General features: G+C 51.3%; 2 protein-coding genes and 1 long non-coding RNA gene across 5 annotated transcripts; 1 reads left to right on the top strand and 2 right to left on the bottom strand.

Moving 5' to 3' along the window:
• Positions 1-21: 21 nt before the first annotated feature.
• On the top strand, positions 22-2,827 carry LOC112671287 (uncharacterized). Its single transcript, XR_003143511.3, has 4 exons — positions 22-307; positions 796-897; positions 1,893-1,971; positions 2,524-2,827. It is a non-coding gene; the product is annotated as an uncharacterized LOC112671287 (long non-coding RNA).
• ZPR1 (ZPR1 zinc finger) lies at positions 1,533-10,411 on the bottom strand. Of its 2 annotated transcripts, XR_003143483.3 has the most exons (15): positions 10,204-10,411; positions 9,936-10,097; positions 9,469-9,559; positions 9,027-9,097; positions 8,267-8,353; positions 7,985-8,107; positions 7,573-7,623; positions 7,339-7,405; positions 6,880-6,950; positions 6,029-6,118; positions 5,440-5,550; positions 4,692-4,778; positions 3,741-3,834; positions 3,285-3,350; positions 2,252-2,391 (listed from the first exon to the last, which is right to left on the bottom strand). XR_003143483.3 is itself a non-coding variant. In XM_025465424.3 (14 exons), exons 1-14 carry the CDS (start codon positions 10,372-10,374, stop codon positions 2,257-2,259), a joined length of 1,383 nt encoding a protein of 460 aa, XP_025321209.3. In that variant the 5' UTR covers positions 10,375-10,407; the 3' UTR covers positions 1,533-2,256. The 2 variants fall into 2 exon arrangements, 1 of the variants encoding a protein (XP_025321209.3); XM_025465424.3 differs by lacking the exon at positions 3,741-3,834 and having other exon boundaries at positions 1,533-2,391; positions 10,204-10,407.
• A 1,252-nt stretch (positions 10,412-11,663) lies between these two features.
• On the bottom strand, positions 11,664-14,718 carry APOA5 (apolipoprotein A5). 2 transcript variants are annotated; one of them, XM_025465419.3, is made up of 4 exons: positions 14,514-14,718; positions 14,139-14,217; positions 13,911-14,022; positions 11,664-13,382 (listed from the first exon to the last, which is right to left on the bottom strand). In XM_025465419.3, exons 2-4 carry the CDS (start codon positions 14,176-14,178, stop codon positions 12,431-12,433), a joined length of 1,104 nt encoding a protein of 367 aa, XP_025321204.1. In that variant the 5' UTR covers positions 14,179-14,217; positions 14,514-14,718; the 3' UTR covers positions 11,664-12,430. The 2 variants fall into 2 exon arrangements, with proteins under 2 accessions (XP_025321204.1, XP_025321203.1); XM_025465418.3 differs by having other exon boundaries at positions 14,518-14,718.
• Positions 14,719-16,112: the final 1,394 nt, after the last annotated feature.

The raw sequence follows: 16,112 nt of genomic DNA, 5'->3' as shown, positions 1-16,112 counted from the left end.
GAGAGCTGTGGGACCCGCCCCGGGCTGACCCCCGGCTGCGCTTGCTGGCTCTTCGCAGGTGCGCGCGCCTCCGATTGCACCTCCACCTCCCCCTCCCCCTGCCCCTGCCCCTGCCGGCCCGACCGGCAGGGGTTTGTCCACCTGTCTGCCCCTTCAACCTACGATGCAGCTGGCGGGAGGCTAAAACCACGACCCAAACAAGATCTCTGTCCCCAGCAGCTCCAGAAGCACCATAGCGTCGTCAAGACCTCGGGCTCTGGAGGGACGGTGTCCCTAAGCTGGAGTTCGGGCTCCGAAACTTCCAACTGTAGGTCCGGGGGCAACTTAATTAACGAACTGGGGAGTATAATGGCACCTAACTAAATGGCTTCGAGAAATGAGACACTTTTACTGCGTGAGATGCTTAGCACAGTGTCTGAAGCACAGTATGTATGTTGTTTGTATTAGTATGTTAGGTGGAGGTTAGACTGCTCTAAATAGTCTTCCGCGAACCATTCAAGAGAGGTCAGGAATTCCAAACGTGATTACCATGAAAAAATATGGAGGTTTCTCTAACCTGTGACCTTCCCCACTTTTGATAGAATACGTAGCCCCCAACTATCTGTTGCCTGCAATCTTTCCTGTGAAAAGGACCTGGCTCTATTTTCAGCCAGATAGAGAAGCTGAATTCTAATTATCAAGTTGGGAGGGGCCGGGGGGAGGGGACATACTCCTTTTCTTCTTGTGAACATTATTTTACATAAATTACCTCATTTAACAAATCTCTCAAGTGGTTTTATTATGCTTGTTTCACAGATGAGAAAAACCAAAGCTTGGAGAGGTTAAGGAAGTTGTCCAACTTTATACAGCCAAAATGTGACCCTTGGGAGCAGAAGCTAGCCAAGTGAGGTACAAGAGGTAAATCCAAAGTTTGTGAAAATGTTAGATCAAGTATTTCCCTTATCTCAACATGTTAAATTTTTGTCACTGTTTGAAAGCCTATTAGTCAAGAAGGCTTGCTTGTTATACTTTATAAATGCTCTGCTCAGAATCCAGGATACATGCTCAAAAAAAAAATTATATATAATATAGGTGTGGAAGTCCCAGCCCTGATGGATGAACTTTTAACCACAGTGTTGTCCTGACTGGTCCAGCTGAGGCCCAGGAAGGAAAGCAGACTGGGTCTCTGAGGGCTTGTGGGGATACCAGATTGATAGAGGGCTTCACTGGCTGGAGGTCCCCATGGGTCCCCCAGACACAACCCTGTGTTGGCTTCTAATCCACTTTGGTGGACCTCAAACTGAACTTTCAAAGCCCTGCCTCTACTACTTTGTGGTCAGCAGGCATTTGAAGACTTATCTTTCCATTCCATTGAACATTACCAGTACCTTCTCAGCCCCATCAACTCATCTCCTGCCCATTAGTCTTGAGTTCTACCACTACCCTTTCTAATCCACACCCACCTTTGGCCTGACAAGACCCAAGCTCAGATCCCAACCCCGTCTTCCTCATAGGGCAGTTAAGCAGGATCAAATGAATTTATGCCCAAAATCTGAGTTCTGCCCTCTGTTTATTAGCTGCATCTAATAAAGCAAATGCAGGAATTTTGGATTTGACCTCAAAAGTTCACTTTAAATTCCATGAACACAGGGCTCAGTTCAGTTCCGTGGTGTGCCTGGCACAAAGTAAGCAAATATCTACTGAAGGAATGAAATGTCAGCTCCCACCCCCAAGTTGGTGAAAATTTATTCAGGAGGTTGAATTCTACTAGCATGGTATCAAACGAGGACAGAGTGAATTCAGAGGCCAGTCCTGTTGAAAGGCCATCACTTTAATGAGAACTTCTCTTGCGCTGGGCTGCCTCCCCTCAGAAGACTCTTCCTGTTGAAAGCCAGTGTTTTTTTTCCCCCAAGCAACTCCCAAACTCCAGATGTTGCTGTCTTCCATCTTCAGAGTTCCAACTGTATACAGAAAGAATTATCTGGACGGAAGGTAAAGACTTGATGGGAAAAAAGTGATAATAACATGCCCTCATGGTTCATTTCTGGGTTTCTTCCCAGGCCAATTCAAAACCTCCAAAATACAGGAAAGGAAACCAACAGGTTTGCACTTCCATCACAAACCATTCAGAAAATTGCCCACATCTGACCAATTGACCAGGTGACCTCCATACATGGGCAAGGCCTGGTGGGGAGGACACCCCCAGCTTTTCTCGACAGTAATAAATAATCCTTCAGTCTGAGCAGCACTAGAGGCTGGCTTGTGAATTACCCAGCGCTACCGCTGTGGGGCTGGGCCTGTGTCATAGCCCTCTGTCTTCATGTCATTGAGCCCTAGCTCCTCGTTTTGGTCAAATGTGCGCTTATAATGCTCCACCTTCATCTGAGGATCATCTTCAGGTGCATACACATTCTGCAAGGCCAAAGACAGACAATCAGTACCTATGCCACCCAGCTATCTGCCCTCCCCCTCCCCCGCCCCCACCCCCAGGTGACTTCCAATTCCCACTTTCCCTAAAACTTAACTTAGTTTTTTATTCTAAAGGCTGCCAACTCCCTATGGCTAGACTCAACTAGCAAGCAGCAACAGAAACCAGGAGAATCCCAGGAATGGGAACATCCAGCCCTTGGCAGAATTAGGGAACAGTCTGCCTAAAACACTTTCTACCTGGGGGCATCTGCGTGGCTCAGTCAGTTAAGCACTGGCCTTTGGCCCAGGTCATCATCCCAAGATCCTGGGATCGAGCCCATCGAGCCCATCAGACTCCCTGCTCATCGGGAAACTTGTTTCTCCCTCTCTTCCCAGCTTGCACTGTCACTCAAATAAATAAACAAAATCTTAAAAAAGACCTTTCTATCTGCACCTTCTTAAAGAATATAGCAATAGTCTTAATAGTAAAGAGACTTTGCCTGACCAATCATAAATGCTCAATAAATGTTAAAGTTATTATAAATCACCAGAATATCTCCCCAGTCAGCTGAAAGCCTCTCAGGTTTCCTATTTCAGCCTCTGGACAAGGTACCGTTTCTCCTCAGTCTACAATTAGATTTGCAAAATGACAACTCCATTGCTAAGGGCAAGAGCTGGACTAGAGAAGAAGAGTCTAGGAGTATCTTTTATTCCCCCTCTACACACACTTATAATCTCTCCCACTTCCCCCCCACTTCCTTATGTTTCAAATTCTAAGAGATTCCTTGATAAAGAGCAGTTCATTCAGAATCAAGTCAGTTTCCAGAGAAATAATGCATATTCAAAGAAGGTCAGAAAATATATCTCCATGCGCTAGCAAGGAAGGTCTACCGTACCTGAAGGTAGCTGTTTCCTGCTGGATCATTCATAATAAAGTGGGCTTTCATGTTACCTTGAAGAATCTAAAGGAGGGAGAATACAGCACATGAATTTTACATGGCTCCTGGGAGGAAGAGTCTGTGTCTGCCAGACAGGAACCAACCCAATTTATACCGCAGAATCCCCAGAAGTTTTACAAACTGCTGAAATGAGGCATCTCTCAAAGTGGAGTGGAGAATACCTAAAATAAGGATTGTATGAAAGCTACTTAAGAAGCAACTGACATCCCCATTTCTTCTCCCATTCACACAGGCCAACAGCTGCCCTCCCCCCCATCCTGGCAAAAAACTGCAGGATTCTGTAGAGAAGTTCCCACCACTGCAGGCAAGGCCCTGGGGAGACTGGGGGTGGCAGGGTGCAGGCAGCAAGGACAGGAGGTTAAGTGAGCATGTTGTTATTGGAAACAGACATACACTCCCAGTTCCTCTTCCCACACTCAGCAATCAGGATACTGGCAGCCAAGTCATCCTCCTCGGGCCAGGAAACAGAACACCCGCTGATGGGAATCTGAGGAGCCCAAGAGGAAAAACCTAACGACTCTGGCACTGGGGTTACCTCCACAAAATGCCTAAGCTAAATCCCCCTACAATGAGTCCTATGTGAAGAGGATTCAGCTCCATTCCAATGTTTCAGTCCTCTCTTTTTTTTTTTTTAAGATTTTATTTATTTATTCATGACAGACACAGAGAGAGAGAGAGAGAGAGAGAGAGAGAGGCAGAGACACAGGCAGAGGGAGAAGCAGGCTCCATGCAGGGAGCCTGACCTGGGACTCAATCCTGCGTCTCCAGGATCACACCCTGGGCTGAAGGCGGCGCTAAACCACTGAGCCACCCGGGCTGCCCTCAGTCCTCTATTTTTAAACTGATAATCCATGACTATCAGACGCGTGAGCAAAGCCCCAACCTTGAAAGAAAGAACGTGAAATGGAAAAACAAAAACAAACAAACAAAAAAACCCTGAACAAACAAAAAACAACTTAAATGGAAATGGAAACTATGCAGGGAAAATAAACCATCAAAAAAAGAAAAGCCAACATTAACATTCTCAAGAGAAAAAAAAACTACCACATCCTTAAAACAACAGGATGCTATTTGGAAAAGGGAGAAGGGAGAGTACTCAAAGACCAAAAGAAAGCTCTTGGAAAAAAAGTCGGTGGAAATGAAAAACCCAACTGAAACTACTAGAGAAGAAGCTCTAACAACATAAGGGAGAAAAACAAGAAAGAAGAGGACACAGCATATGAGAAACCTAGGGAATCCCCAACATGTTGGTTAGATCTTTAGAAGGTGACAGGACATAGTATGTGGCCTCTTGCCCACTGGTACCCCAGGACCACAAGTAGTGAAGGGCCAGAATCATCTCACCTGGTCTAACTTCTGGCTGAACTCCTGCAGTTTCTCCATCTGGCCAGGATTGGAACTGTCACCCAGTGTGAAAGGGTTCTTGGTCACCTGTAATAAATGGCATCCGAACTGCTCGAATCCTGGCTGTTTCTTAGGTTTGACCGTAAAGCTGGTGGGCAACGGCAAGAGGGTGCCCAGCCCAGCCAGGGAAGCTTGGTCTCCACACCACCTTTCTGATCTAAGCAACCACTGCTAAGAGCACAGAGGTTAATCTGCCAAGATGACAACTGGCAATATGAAACAAATACTATAAAAATGTCCTTCCAGCATGAACTCTAGTTCTAATTTGAAGAAGAAATGCAAAGTAAAGTGTAATTTACAAAGACAAAATGCCTGACAACTGGGAACCAATTAAGTAAAATGTTTCAAGACAATAAATATATGGGCTAAGTCAACACACAAATATTTATGTTGGGGAGTTTCAGGTGCTGTAAGGACCCTCTTCCCCTCATTTTACAGTGAAATAAGTGACTTACCCAAAACCACAAAGTATCTACATTGTCCCAAAAGTAGGACTGGGAGTTTCCATTCAGAATCTCCCATAAACTTATCTTCACAATCCAAAATACTATTTAAATCTCTCAAACCAGCTTTAAGGCAAAGAAACCCCCAGTTAACAGCTCCAAAAACCAGGATGCGTGAAGCCTTCTAGCCCCTTCACCTCAGCCACAGTGCTGAAGCAGCCATGCACTACAGTCAGGTGACTCACCAGTTCCTGGATGTCTTTCAGTAGCCCCTCTAGTGTGGTGAACTTGCCCCCAAGGACAGCCATTCCCAGTTCAAATTCCAGCTCTGGGATTTCCACACTACACGTCTCAGACTAGGAGATGAGAAATCAAATTAGGCTTTAGATCAGGAGCCTCTTTGAGAAAGCTAACCAGAGTTCTCCTGCCAAATACCACTGATGAGAGTTTGGGGAGTCACCTGCCCCAATCTTCTCTGACTCTCCACTTAAAGCTAGGCTCATTCATTTCTATGTGAACCACAGAAATGGAACCAATCTAATAAAAGGACTTTCTGAGTCATGGCTCCAAGCTGCCAGGTATCCTGTCATTAGAGGCCAGAGACAAGGGCCCTTACAGACACTGGGGGCAAAAAGCTGCCAAGTCATCAGAGAGTTTATGGGTCACTGTCTGAATCTGTACCTCCTACTGTGGATTAACTCCACTGAGGGATCCTGAAACCCAGGGTAGTAAGGAGGTACCCCACAATGTTAGGACATAATTTTAAAAGACGATTTCCCCTAGATAGAGCCAGCCTACATGAGGAAGACAGACACTCTCCCAAGCAGGGGATACCTTGAGCACATCTCTGGTCAGATCTGAGAGATCTGTGATATGGAAGCTGATCCGGGTGCCCAAGGGCTCTATTGCTCCTCCAGACTTCACCTGCACAGACGAGAGTAGTCAGGGAACAACAGGAGAGAAGATTCTGAACCTCATTTAGTGCCAGGGAGGCCTCAGAGGAGATGGGCTTAGACCTCCAATCAGGCCCCCTAACAGCTACCAAGGACAGAACCTTCTAAACCAACAGTGGCAGCAGTCGCCCAAACCAGAAACACCAAGAGATGGCCAAGAGCCTGCCAAAACTTACCTCAAATTGCCAACAAATTCTGAATTTACCTTTTTTTTAAAAAAATGGACTCTGGGGGTTGAAAGGGACTTTCAACTGCATCCAACATGTGGATGCACCTTATAATATTCTGGGTTCAGAACCAAAACAGCTTATGCTTGAATACACTTGGGGAAAGGTAATTTACAATCCTTCAAGGTACCTCGTTCTATTTCCAGAAAGATCTGGAAAGTTTTTTTATTAATGAGTCAAAATTTGCATCACTGCACTTCCCACTCTCTGAGAGGTGGATGAAAGAATCTCTTCCCCCCCCACCCCAAAAGAGACAGAGAGAGAGAGAGAGAGAGAATGCCTCCCTCTTCCATATAATCACTTTCATGTCTAAATGAATTATGGTATCTCTAATTTTACTTCGCTAATTCCCAGTCCCTTCAAGGGCACCTCACCCTACATCCAAGAGAAAGACCCAGCTTCCTCCCACCTCATCCCTGGGTAGGTAGGCTTAGGAAAGATCAAAGTTAAACAGGAGTTACCCTCACCTTAACAGTCTTCTTCCCAAACAATGGAGCCCACCCACCTCATTGGTTCGATGGCCGCAGTTCTCACAGTTGGTAGCCATGATGATAACCTCCTTAAAGTGTGGGATTTCTGGAAGATGGAGGTAAGGAAATTTGCTTCCTGGAGAGCATGACCACCTCTAGAGAAGAACAAATCTGAACCCTAAACCCACAGTTGCTAGGCCTAGGACTACAGGAAAGAGAGCACAAGAAGTAGCCTAACTCAGTCCTCCAGAAGAGGGCAAAGTTGCAACCCATGGCAATCTTGGTCCACAAATATCTGAAGATATGAGTCGAGCCAAACACAGGACCCTAGAAATCAGAGTCTGATTCTCTCTTTGAACCCAAAAGTTAAGGGGCACATTCCTTATCACTTGAATTAAAACAGGCACTTTCCCTGAAGGGAGCACTGCCCAGCCTGCCTCTCATCTCCTGCCTGGGTCAAGTGAAGAGCAATGCAATTGCCTGACGAAAGATACGAACTAGCTTCATGTTGGTTTGAGCCGGAGCGTTGCATTCTGGACAGTTTGTGTTGAATTGCAGCACCTGGAACACAACATGGGGATGTAGGGTGAGCCCTGCTCGGGCTCCAGATGTTCAATCCAGTCAGCACACTGGCGGTTGCCCATACTGGCTGTGAGAAGAGAGACTGAGTGGCATCAGTCTCCGCCCACGGTTCTGCTCCTTCCTCCACAGCAGCCAATGGGACTCACTTCATTTCTGAGATCCTCCTCCTCTGGCTTCTCTTCTGGTGCTGCCTCGGCCTAGCACAGCAGAAATATAAATCACACGTTGGCACATACACCTCAGCCTCCCCTAGAGCCTGCCTTGGAGTGAGAGAAAGAGACTCTGGTTGGCTTCTATCAGCTGCCACTTCATGGGTTTAACAGAGACATTAGGAAGCAAAGCCCCAATCCAGAAGAACAGAGCTTAAGACTGGATCACAGCCACTGCCAGCTTTTATTATAAGCTTTATCCTGTCTTGACAGGAGCTGGAGATGAGATGCACAGACATGCGGAGATAGGGTACATAAGGCAGCAACAACAAAATAAGATTCCGCTGGGTCCAAGCAATCCAGAAAGCAAGCTAATACCAGAGCATTCTTCTGGCTTCTTCAGTCTTACCTGAAGCCCGAGCATCTCTTCCTGCTGTAGAGTCCGATTATAGTGCGTGATGATCAGGGCAAGATCTTTCTGGGGAGCGTGGGGGTTTTCCACAAAGCTGTTCCCTGAAGGATCATCAATGATCTGACAGATGGGTGAAGAAGGAGTAATTACGACAAGAAATCACATATGCTCCTCTGCCTACCATCAGACCTCTTGGTCACCACAGTGTTAAAATCTCAGACAGTGTTAAGGGTCTCTCCTTCCCTAAATCTAGGGCACCTAGAGTTCCTCAATACTCACCAGAGTGAAAGGAGAGGCCACTTGCTTTAGCTCTTTCAGTTTGACAATGAACTCATCAATTCTTTCAGCTACGGGCTCTTCATTTGCCTGACAGGAATAAATGGTAAACAGACAGTCATGCAGCTCGGCTCCCCAGCCCTGGTGACAGACCTTATGCCCCCACTGCTGGTCATGCCTACGTCACTGCCATCAGGAAGTACTTGTACCTGTCTCGGTACAAGGAGGAACAGAGAAACTCAGACTTCACAATAAGTGAAGCAAGTAAGTTTGAAGTTCACATGTGGAGCCAAATGAGCTTCATTTTCTCACTCATTCAACCATTTAGGCCAGACTCCCATGCCAGGTTAGAGATACAACAGTAAATAAACCAGAGTCCTCTTATGGGGCTCCCCAGCCAATTAAGAAGACAAATGACTACCTATGCAATTATATTATTTGTGTCATGATAGATGTACGGTACAGTGGAACACGCAGTAAGTACAGATAAATTCAAGGGCATCAGGAAAGGCTCTTCAGAAGTAATGCTCTACTGCCTGCCTGAGAGGAGGTCTCAATATACACTGGGGAAAGGGAGTGGAGAATATGGGAGACAGAACACGGACAACAGCCTAGCAGGGACAGCAACACCATGTGTGTCCCCCCAAAGTTCTCCAACATTCAGTCGGAGATGGTTCAGCTGCACGGGAAGCGGAATCCCCTATTGAGACACATATTGGTCATCACCGCCATGAGCTGCAGCAATCAGAAAACCCCAGCTCACCCTTCGTGCGGGCTGATCCTGCTCCAGGCCGGAGATGGCACGGCTGATCAATCCTTCAACAGTGGTCAGAGCTGGCGAATGAGAACACGTGACACGTGAGTCCTGACTATGCTGTCAAGTGCCTGTATGACTGAGCAATTCACATGAACTGTGTGGGCCTTGACTGCAACTGTAAAATGCGGAGGCCTGGAACAAGGTCCTGTTGACCTCTAGTAACGGTGACACTAAGGCTCTCTAAGAAGCACATTACAGCCTTACTATCATAATCTGCTGTCTCCGGCTGTTTTATTCTAGCTTTCTGTTTACGTTGAACCAACGAGGATCGCAGTGGCAAGGCGGCCAAGCCCACACCGTAGCCACCAGACCTGGCACACGGGCTTTTACAAGGAAGGAAGGGAACAGCGGGGCACGAACAACCCAAATACCCTGACCCTATACCGACCTCCCTTCTGACTGAAGGCAGGAATTTCAAAATCCAGCTCCGGGATCCTTGTGGTGGCAGAGTCCGTTTTCACCACTTGTCTGTTCATGTCCTGGGCAGAAAGATAGACTTTCAGTGCAGAGGGGTCTGGACAGCTGTCAGGAGACGTCGTCTCAGACCCAGAGCGCAGCCCGCAGCTCCATCCGCTCTCCAGCGGCCCCGACGAGCGCACGTGGGAAGCCCGCCGCCCACACGGTGACAGTGCTATTCCTCACAGCTACGCTCATCCCATTCCCTCTGACGAATGCCCTAATTACCAAGCACTTTCAGCAGCCCGATCTCCCCCGAGCATCTGACAGCACCGACACCACTTTACAGAGGGGGAAACCGCGGCCCGGGCACGTGAGGTGTTTATTCCGGGCCGCCGGAGCTCCGGCCCCAGTGCCCAGGCCCTCTCCAGGCCGCAGGCTGCTCGGGGCTCCCCTCACCTCCTGGGCCCCGACGGTCAAAGTGTAGCGCACTCCCTGGTCCTGGATCCGGCCTGCCGACTGGATCTCCGTGTTGTTCCAGCCGCAGTGCTCACAGGAGAAGGAGCTCACGATCACCTCTCTGAAGAAGGGGATCTTGGTGAGCAGGAGGCGCGTCATGCCCTGCGGAAGCCGAAAGCTGCTGCAGAGAAACCGGGAGCCCCAGGGCCCCGACCACTGACCCCACGGACCGCCGGGCGTGCCCGCCTCCGGGTCCCCTCCCCCTTACGTTGCGGTAACAGTTCATGCAAAGCGACTCGATCTCGGTGGGCTGCTGCTCCTCGTCCTCGGCGCTGATAGGCCGGAACAAGCGCTCGGGGGCCGGAGCCCGCGCCGGGGCGGCCGAGGGGGCGGCAGTAGCCGCCGGGCGCCCCGGCTCCACGGCCCCGCTCGCCGCCATGGCCGCCACGCGCAGAGCCGGCCTCCGCTTCCGGCTTCCGCTCCCCTCGCGGCCCCACCCCTTCCTCCGGCACTTCCGCCAGCTGCAGCCCCGCCCCGCCCCGCCCCTCCTTAAAGAGGCCGCAGGCTCTGGGCCCTCCGGGCCGGGCGCTCATTGCTGGGATTCTACGGTCCAGACCTCCAAAGGCAGCGGATTCAGGCTTTGCCTCCACCGCAGTTCAGGCGTTGCTTCCCCCGGGACGTCCTCTGAGACCCAGGGCACTGTTTCGCTCCTTTGCTATAGCTCCATCGTGCACGACTCTAACCATTGGTCCACGAACCTGACTGCAGAGACTTGCCGGCAAGGCGCTCGGCTTGTCCCTCTGTACTCATGAGGACGTGCTGTCCGACTCGGGCTCTGGCCCCGACTACTGTTGGACCAGACGTTGCTTGGGCTCTAGACCCCCGCCCCCACCCCCGCCAAGTCCCTCAAGCAGTCTAGCCCTTCCTGTTCTCACTCCTTATTTCTGTCCTCAGAAACACCTGCCCAAATTCCAGCCTCAAACACACCGTCCGCATTTTTACTCCCACCCCCTCATCCCCAGCACATCAAACCCCGGCTGACTCATCCCGCCTCGTTTCCCAACTAACAACAACAAAAACACCTCTTTTTTTGGTAAACTTTCCTTTCCAGTACCTCTTCTCCTTGGGCACCCCTCACCCGGTTCTGTTGCTAAACGTAGGTGTCAGGGAAGAGGTCCAGCCTGTAGGCATGATTAGGCCAGATTCACATGGGGTGCTGAGAACCCTGTGCAAGGCAGGCTTCCAGGGGAGGGAAGGCTGCTGGACAGCACCTTCCAAAGGTGCTGGACAGGATGTGTTTACCCTTTCCTCTTCCTCCCACTTCACTCATCCCTGATTTCAGAGTTTCTCGAGGGATCTAGGAGGACTTTTGTTGCCACCAAGTGAATCTGTATATGGGGAACGGGGAGTATAAGATTTGGAGTTCTCAAGAAGAGGGTCAGTCATGAGGAGGCCATTCAAAATCTGGAACCTGCCCTTCATGCTTGCTGTCCTGTGGTAAGGCTGGTGAGCCATGCAGGTGCAGATGGAAGATCTCTAAGCCAGGCCCACACCCAGGCATGACAGACAGCTGTGATCTAAGGCAGAGCCTAAACAGAGCCTGGGTCCTGGGAGAGGGTCCATGAGACAGGGCATTGAGGAATTGGAATGAGTGATGGATGTGCTTTGGGGGTAGTGGTGAGGCCACTACTTTCAGACATGGCTCAAATAAGAGTCACAGCAGGCAAATAAGCTTCCACCATATGCCTCTATTTCATGAGTCAGAAGTCTAGGCTTCAGCCTGGGAGTCAGAAGTGAGACGCCCCAAATGGAGAGGACACACATCATGCTTCCCCGAGGGTTTCAGAAGCCGCACAGTTTGGAGGGCTGGGTCAGCTGTTTAGATGTAGAGCTATGTAAGGAAATGTAGGCTCTGCTCCCTCCCATTGCAACCCCCACCATTTGTTCCCCTGGCATCAGAGCCAGCAGCGATATATATACACACTTTCATGTGCTCTCGTCATATTTTCCTCCCTTCTCCCTTCTCTTCCCCCAAAAGAAGCTGTCATGGCAGCCCTGGGGAGAAAAGAGCTCCTCTCCGTAGACCAGCTGTAGCAATGGCCACCAGGCGGCCAGAAGTGATCAGAGTCAAGCCCTGGGAAGAAGAGGCACAGGCTTCCAGCACCATGGCAACAGGCCTGCACGTAATTACCTGCATATAGAGTGCCTCTCTCCCTCCCCACTCCCACCATCCCGGATTGGAGCAACTCATGAGGATTCCCAAATGAACACGGGAAGCTGGGTTTGCAAAGCCTGATGAGTGTAATGCATCCAGATGGGGGAAACGCAAGAGGCTGGATATGCCAGGGACAACAGTCCCTTTGGCGGCCTCGCCTATCCTGTGCAGGGCCCTCCACCCTCTGCCCGACAGGCCACTGTCAAGGACAGAGCCAGCCAGAGGCTCAGATCCTGGGCTCAGACAAGGAGCAGGGCAGTGAGCCTGGACAAGTAGACCCTCAGGGCTCCTCTAGATGACTGAGACCAAGGTCATGAAGGCTGTAGTTTATGTCCTCCCATAGGTCTTGGAGACGGGCCTGCAGCTTGCTCCGGGCCTCGCTGCTGTCAGCTTGGAGAAACTCTGGGGCGAAGGCACTGTGACCTGGCGGGGGCGGGGCCAGCTGCAACTGGACCTCCTGGGTCTCCTGGTCGATGGCACGGGTGAAGTCGGCGATCTGCAGGAAGGTGTCGTGGCGGAAGGCCTGGAGTCGCTGGTGCACCTCCTGGGACAGCATCTGGGGGTCGGGGTCCGCCCCCTCATCCGCGCCGTCAGCACCGGCGCCCGCAAAAGCGCTGAGCTCTTCCCGCAGCTGGTCCAGGTTCTGCTGGATGCGCGCGTGCAGAGCCTCGGCCTTGAGCGTGAGCTTGCGCGACAGCATCTGCACGCAGCGGCTGAGGCGCGCGGGGCTGGCGGCGGCGTGCGGGACCACGCTACGGTGCAGCTCCTGCACGTGGCGCCCGATGCCGGTCACCAGGCGCTGGGCGTAGGGGCGGAAGAGCGCCTTGACACGGCCGGTGTGATGCACCACGCGGTCCTGCAGCTCCCGCAGCAGCTCCCGCGCCTCGTCCACGCCGCCCAGCACCTGGGCCTTGGTGCCCTCTCCGACCACGCGCAGCTGTTCCTGCAGCTCCTGAACGCGCAGCGCCACCTGCTCCATCAGCTCCGCGGTGTAGGGCTTCAGCTGCCGCCGCAGGCCCTCCAGATTCCAGCCCACTTGCTCGTGCACCTCGCCCATGTAGGGCTCCAGGCGCGCCCTCACCTCCGCCAGCTCCTCTTGCAGCTGCTGCCGCATGCCCACCGGGTCGGGTGGGAGCCCCAGAGGCTCCCTCCCCTGCCCACTGAGAGGGCTCAGCTTTTCCAGGAACTTGTCCATTTTGCTGAGGTCTTGCTCAAGGCTGTCCTTCAGGCTCCTGAGGTAGGGGACAGACATCCAGACCATCATGCTGCTAGCCCCATCATGGCCTTTCCCCCCGGAGACATCACTGTCTGATCATTTGGGGAAACCAAGGCTGCAGGGTGGTGGCCCCAGAGCCAGGGCTCCAGTCCTAGCTGCGGTCCCACCACACACCCCTCACAGAAGTACAGACACATGGCACATGCAAATCCAGACCAACACTGCCCAAGGAAACAGATGCATCTGGACTTTCACACAATCCTTTCATTCTGGGGGCCGTGGCAGGGGTCCACTGCCTGGCTCCAGGTCCCACCCCTGGGGAGGGGCAGCAGCTATAGTGAGATCAAGGCAGAGATGGGGGGCGCTGCTGTGAGCAAAGTGGGGGGCTGCACAGCCCAGGAAGGCCAGGATGAGGCAAAACTAGTACAACTCCATTCCTCTGTCCCAATGAGGACTTAATAAGTTGAGGAACCAGAAGCAGCACACCATCCCACTGCCCGGCTGTCAACTCCATGCGCCCACACCCCTTGTCCTAGCCACTCACGTGGGTTCCCATGCCAGCTTCTGCTGCTGGACCTGCTCCAGCTTCCCTTTGTCTCGGCTGCTCTGGCTGAAGTAGTCCCAGAAGCCTTTCTGGGTCTGGACAGTTGCAAATGCTGTAGAGACGGAGGGGGTGGTTGGAGACTGTGTCCCCACCCACCCCCCAGGGTGGATGGCCCCTGGGCCGGCCCCCACCAACACCTGCACATTTAAGTCAGGGTTGGAGCCTCACCTGAGAGCAGAGTCAGAGCCCAGGCCAGAACTGCAACCATGCTTGCTGTCGTCTACTCAGAAAGAAGACGGACCGAGGCCTGGGTGAAGAAGCAAAAGAAGGGCATCTCCCAAGTTTACCCCAGAGCCAACCTGCCCAGAATCTGTTCACCCTTCCCGGAGATATGGGGAGCACATTGCTATTGGGGCTGATGAGGACTGATCGAGGTGAGCATGGCTGGGAGGGAAAGGGTGTCTTGGCAAGAGGAGGGCTTCATTTTCACCTGGATCACACAGTGTGGAGCTCAAACTGCTTTGTAAAGTTCCCCCACCACCACCCTCCCCAGACCCCATGAGCAGCTCCTTCAGCCACTTCGGCCACCACTCCCTTGCTTACCTACCTTCCTGCCTCCCACTCAGCAGCTGGGAAGCTTGAGTGTCCCAAGGGAGTAAGAAGCAACTCTGGCCAAAGGGCTCCAGGATGTCCTTAGCACCCACCCCCAGCTCTCTGAGGAGACTCCGGCAATCCCCTCCCTGAGGACTCAACCTGCATCCCTCCACCCAGCACCTGCTCACCTCCTCAATTCTGGGCACAGAGAGCAGACATTCGCCTTTATACTCCAGGGGCCTGGGCCTCTGACAACAATTGCCCTGAGTAAATACCACGTGGAGGTTCAAAGAAGGATGACCTCAGCTGCCTCCCAGGGCTCACCTCCTGCCCTTCCCTGGCATCCAGAGGGTTAATGAGTGCCCTAGTATCAGGGGGCTGCTCCAGCAAAAAAGTTCTTCCTGGAAAGATTAACAAGGAGTAAGGCTGAACTCCTCACCCAGTTCCCCCCAAGCCCCATGACCTTCACCCTTCCCATTGACCAGCTGGCTGGCCCACCAACAGAGGAAAGCCTGTCTGCTGAGGGCGCTGCTCTTACTCAACTGCCCAGAGGCACTGAGCCCTAGCCAGACAGGGACAGTGTCCAGGGGCCAGCCTGAACCTGGGCAGCTCATGACAGCTTCACTACAGGCCACTTAGGCAGCCTGGGAAGAGCCAGCATTTACAGGGTTAAGGGCATTCCCATCTTCCACTTTGTGAAATAATCCTGGAACTGCAGGGAAGTCAGATGTGGCAGGGTGAAAGCAGTTAAAGACCTCAGGGCCAGGGACTGTGGGCCCAAAGAACTGGAGCAAGAGAAGGATTCTTCCAATGGGGAAAGTCCGAACTCTACACCCACCCCCGCCCCAGGGCTTCTGAGAAGGGGAAGCCGGGGGAGGCCCGACCTTTGTCTGATGACCACTCCATATACTTGAATACAATAGGAACTGCTGATTTTTGCAACTGAATGTACCTTGAATTGGTTCCCTATGTTCCATTACCAGTCACATCACAGCCTCACTTGCTTCTCTCCTTGATCACGTGCATAGCCTCCAACAGGTCTCTCTGCCAAAGCCCTGCCTACTCTGTGCATCCTCTCTGTGGCTCATCCCAACCCACTCTGGTCTCATCTCCTCCCACGTAACACCCTTGGCATTCCCTGAGCATGCATCACTTTCAGGAACTTGAGGCTTCGTGCACACTGCTCCCTCAGTTTGAAGTAGCCTATACCTTGGTGAGTTTATATTCTATTTTTTTCAGACTCAGTTTGAACTAATTAATATTAGTTAGAATCACCATGTCATCCAGCGATTCCACTTTGGGATATATACCCAAAGGACTCTTGAAAGCAGGAATTGGAGCAGATACCTGTATCTCCATATTAAGAGCAGCACTTTCACAATAATCAAGGTGGAAAGAGCTCCAAGTGTCCATCGGCAGATGAGTGGATAAACAAAATGTGGTATATATACACAATGGAATATTATTTAGCCTTAAAAGGGAAGGAAATTCTGACACATGTTGTAACATGGATGGATCTTGATAACATTATGCTAAGGGAAATAAGCCAGACACAAAAGAAAAAAATCTTGTATGAGTCCACTTAAATGAAGTACTTAAAATAGTCAA

This window comes from Canis lupus, chromosome 5, assembly GCF_003254725.2.
Source record: "Canis lupus dingo isolate Sandy chromosome 5, ASM325472v2, whole genome shotgun sequence".
NCBI classification, from domain to species: Eukaryota; Metazoa; Chordata; class Mammalia; order Carnivora; family Canidae; genus Canis; species Canis lupus.
The sequence above is the reverse complement of the archived record's forward strand: the minus strand, read 5'-3'. Positions and strand labels throughout refer to the sequence as shown.

Bases quoted from the DNA above. Each gene is read 5' to 3' on its own strand.
- APOA5 (XM_025465419.3), bottom strand. From the start codon at position 14,178: ATGGTTGCAGTTCTGGCCTGGGCTCTGACTCTGCTCTCAG. The intron at 14,023-14,138 runs GTGAGGCTCCAA...CCGTCTCTACAG, and splicing joins GGCTCTGACTCTGCTCTCAG to CATTTGCAACTGTCCAGACC. The intron at 13,383-13,910 runs GTGAGTGGCTAG...CCCCTACCTCAG, and splicing joins AAGCTGGCATGGGAACCCAC to GAGCCTGAAGGACAGCCTTG.
- ZPR1 (XM_025465424.3), bottom strand. From the start codon at position 10,374: ATGGCGGCGAGCGGGGCCGTGGAGCCGGGGCGCCCGGCGGCTACTGCC. The intron at 9,098-9,468 runs GTCGGTATAGGG...CTCATTCGCCAG, and splicing joins TGCCTTCAGTCAGAAGGGAG to CTCTGACCACTGTTGAAGGA. The intron at 7,624-7,984 runs GTAAGACTGAAG...CTGCTGTGCTAG, and splicing joins AAGAGATGCTCGGGCTTCAG to GCCGAGGCAGCACCAGAAGA.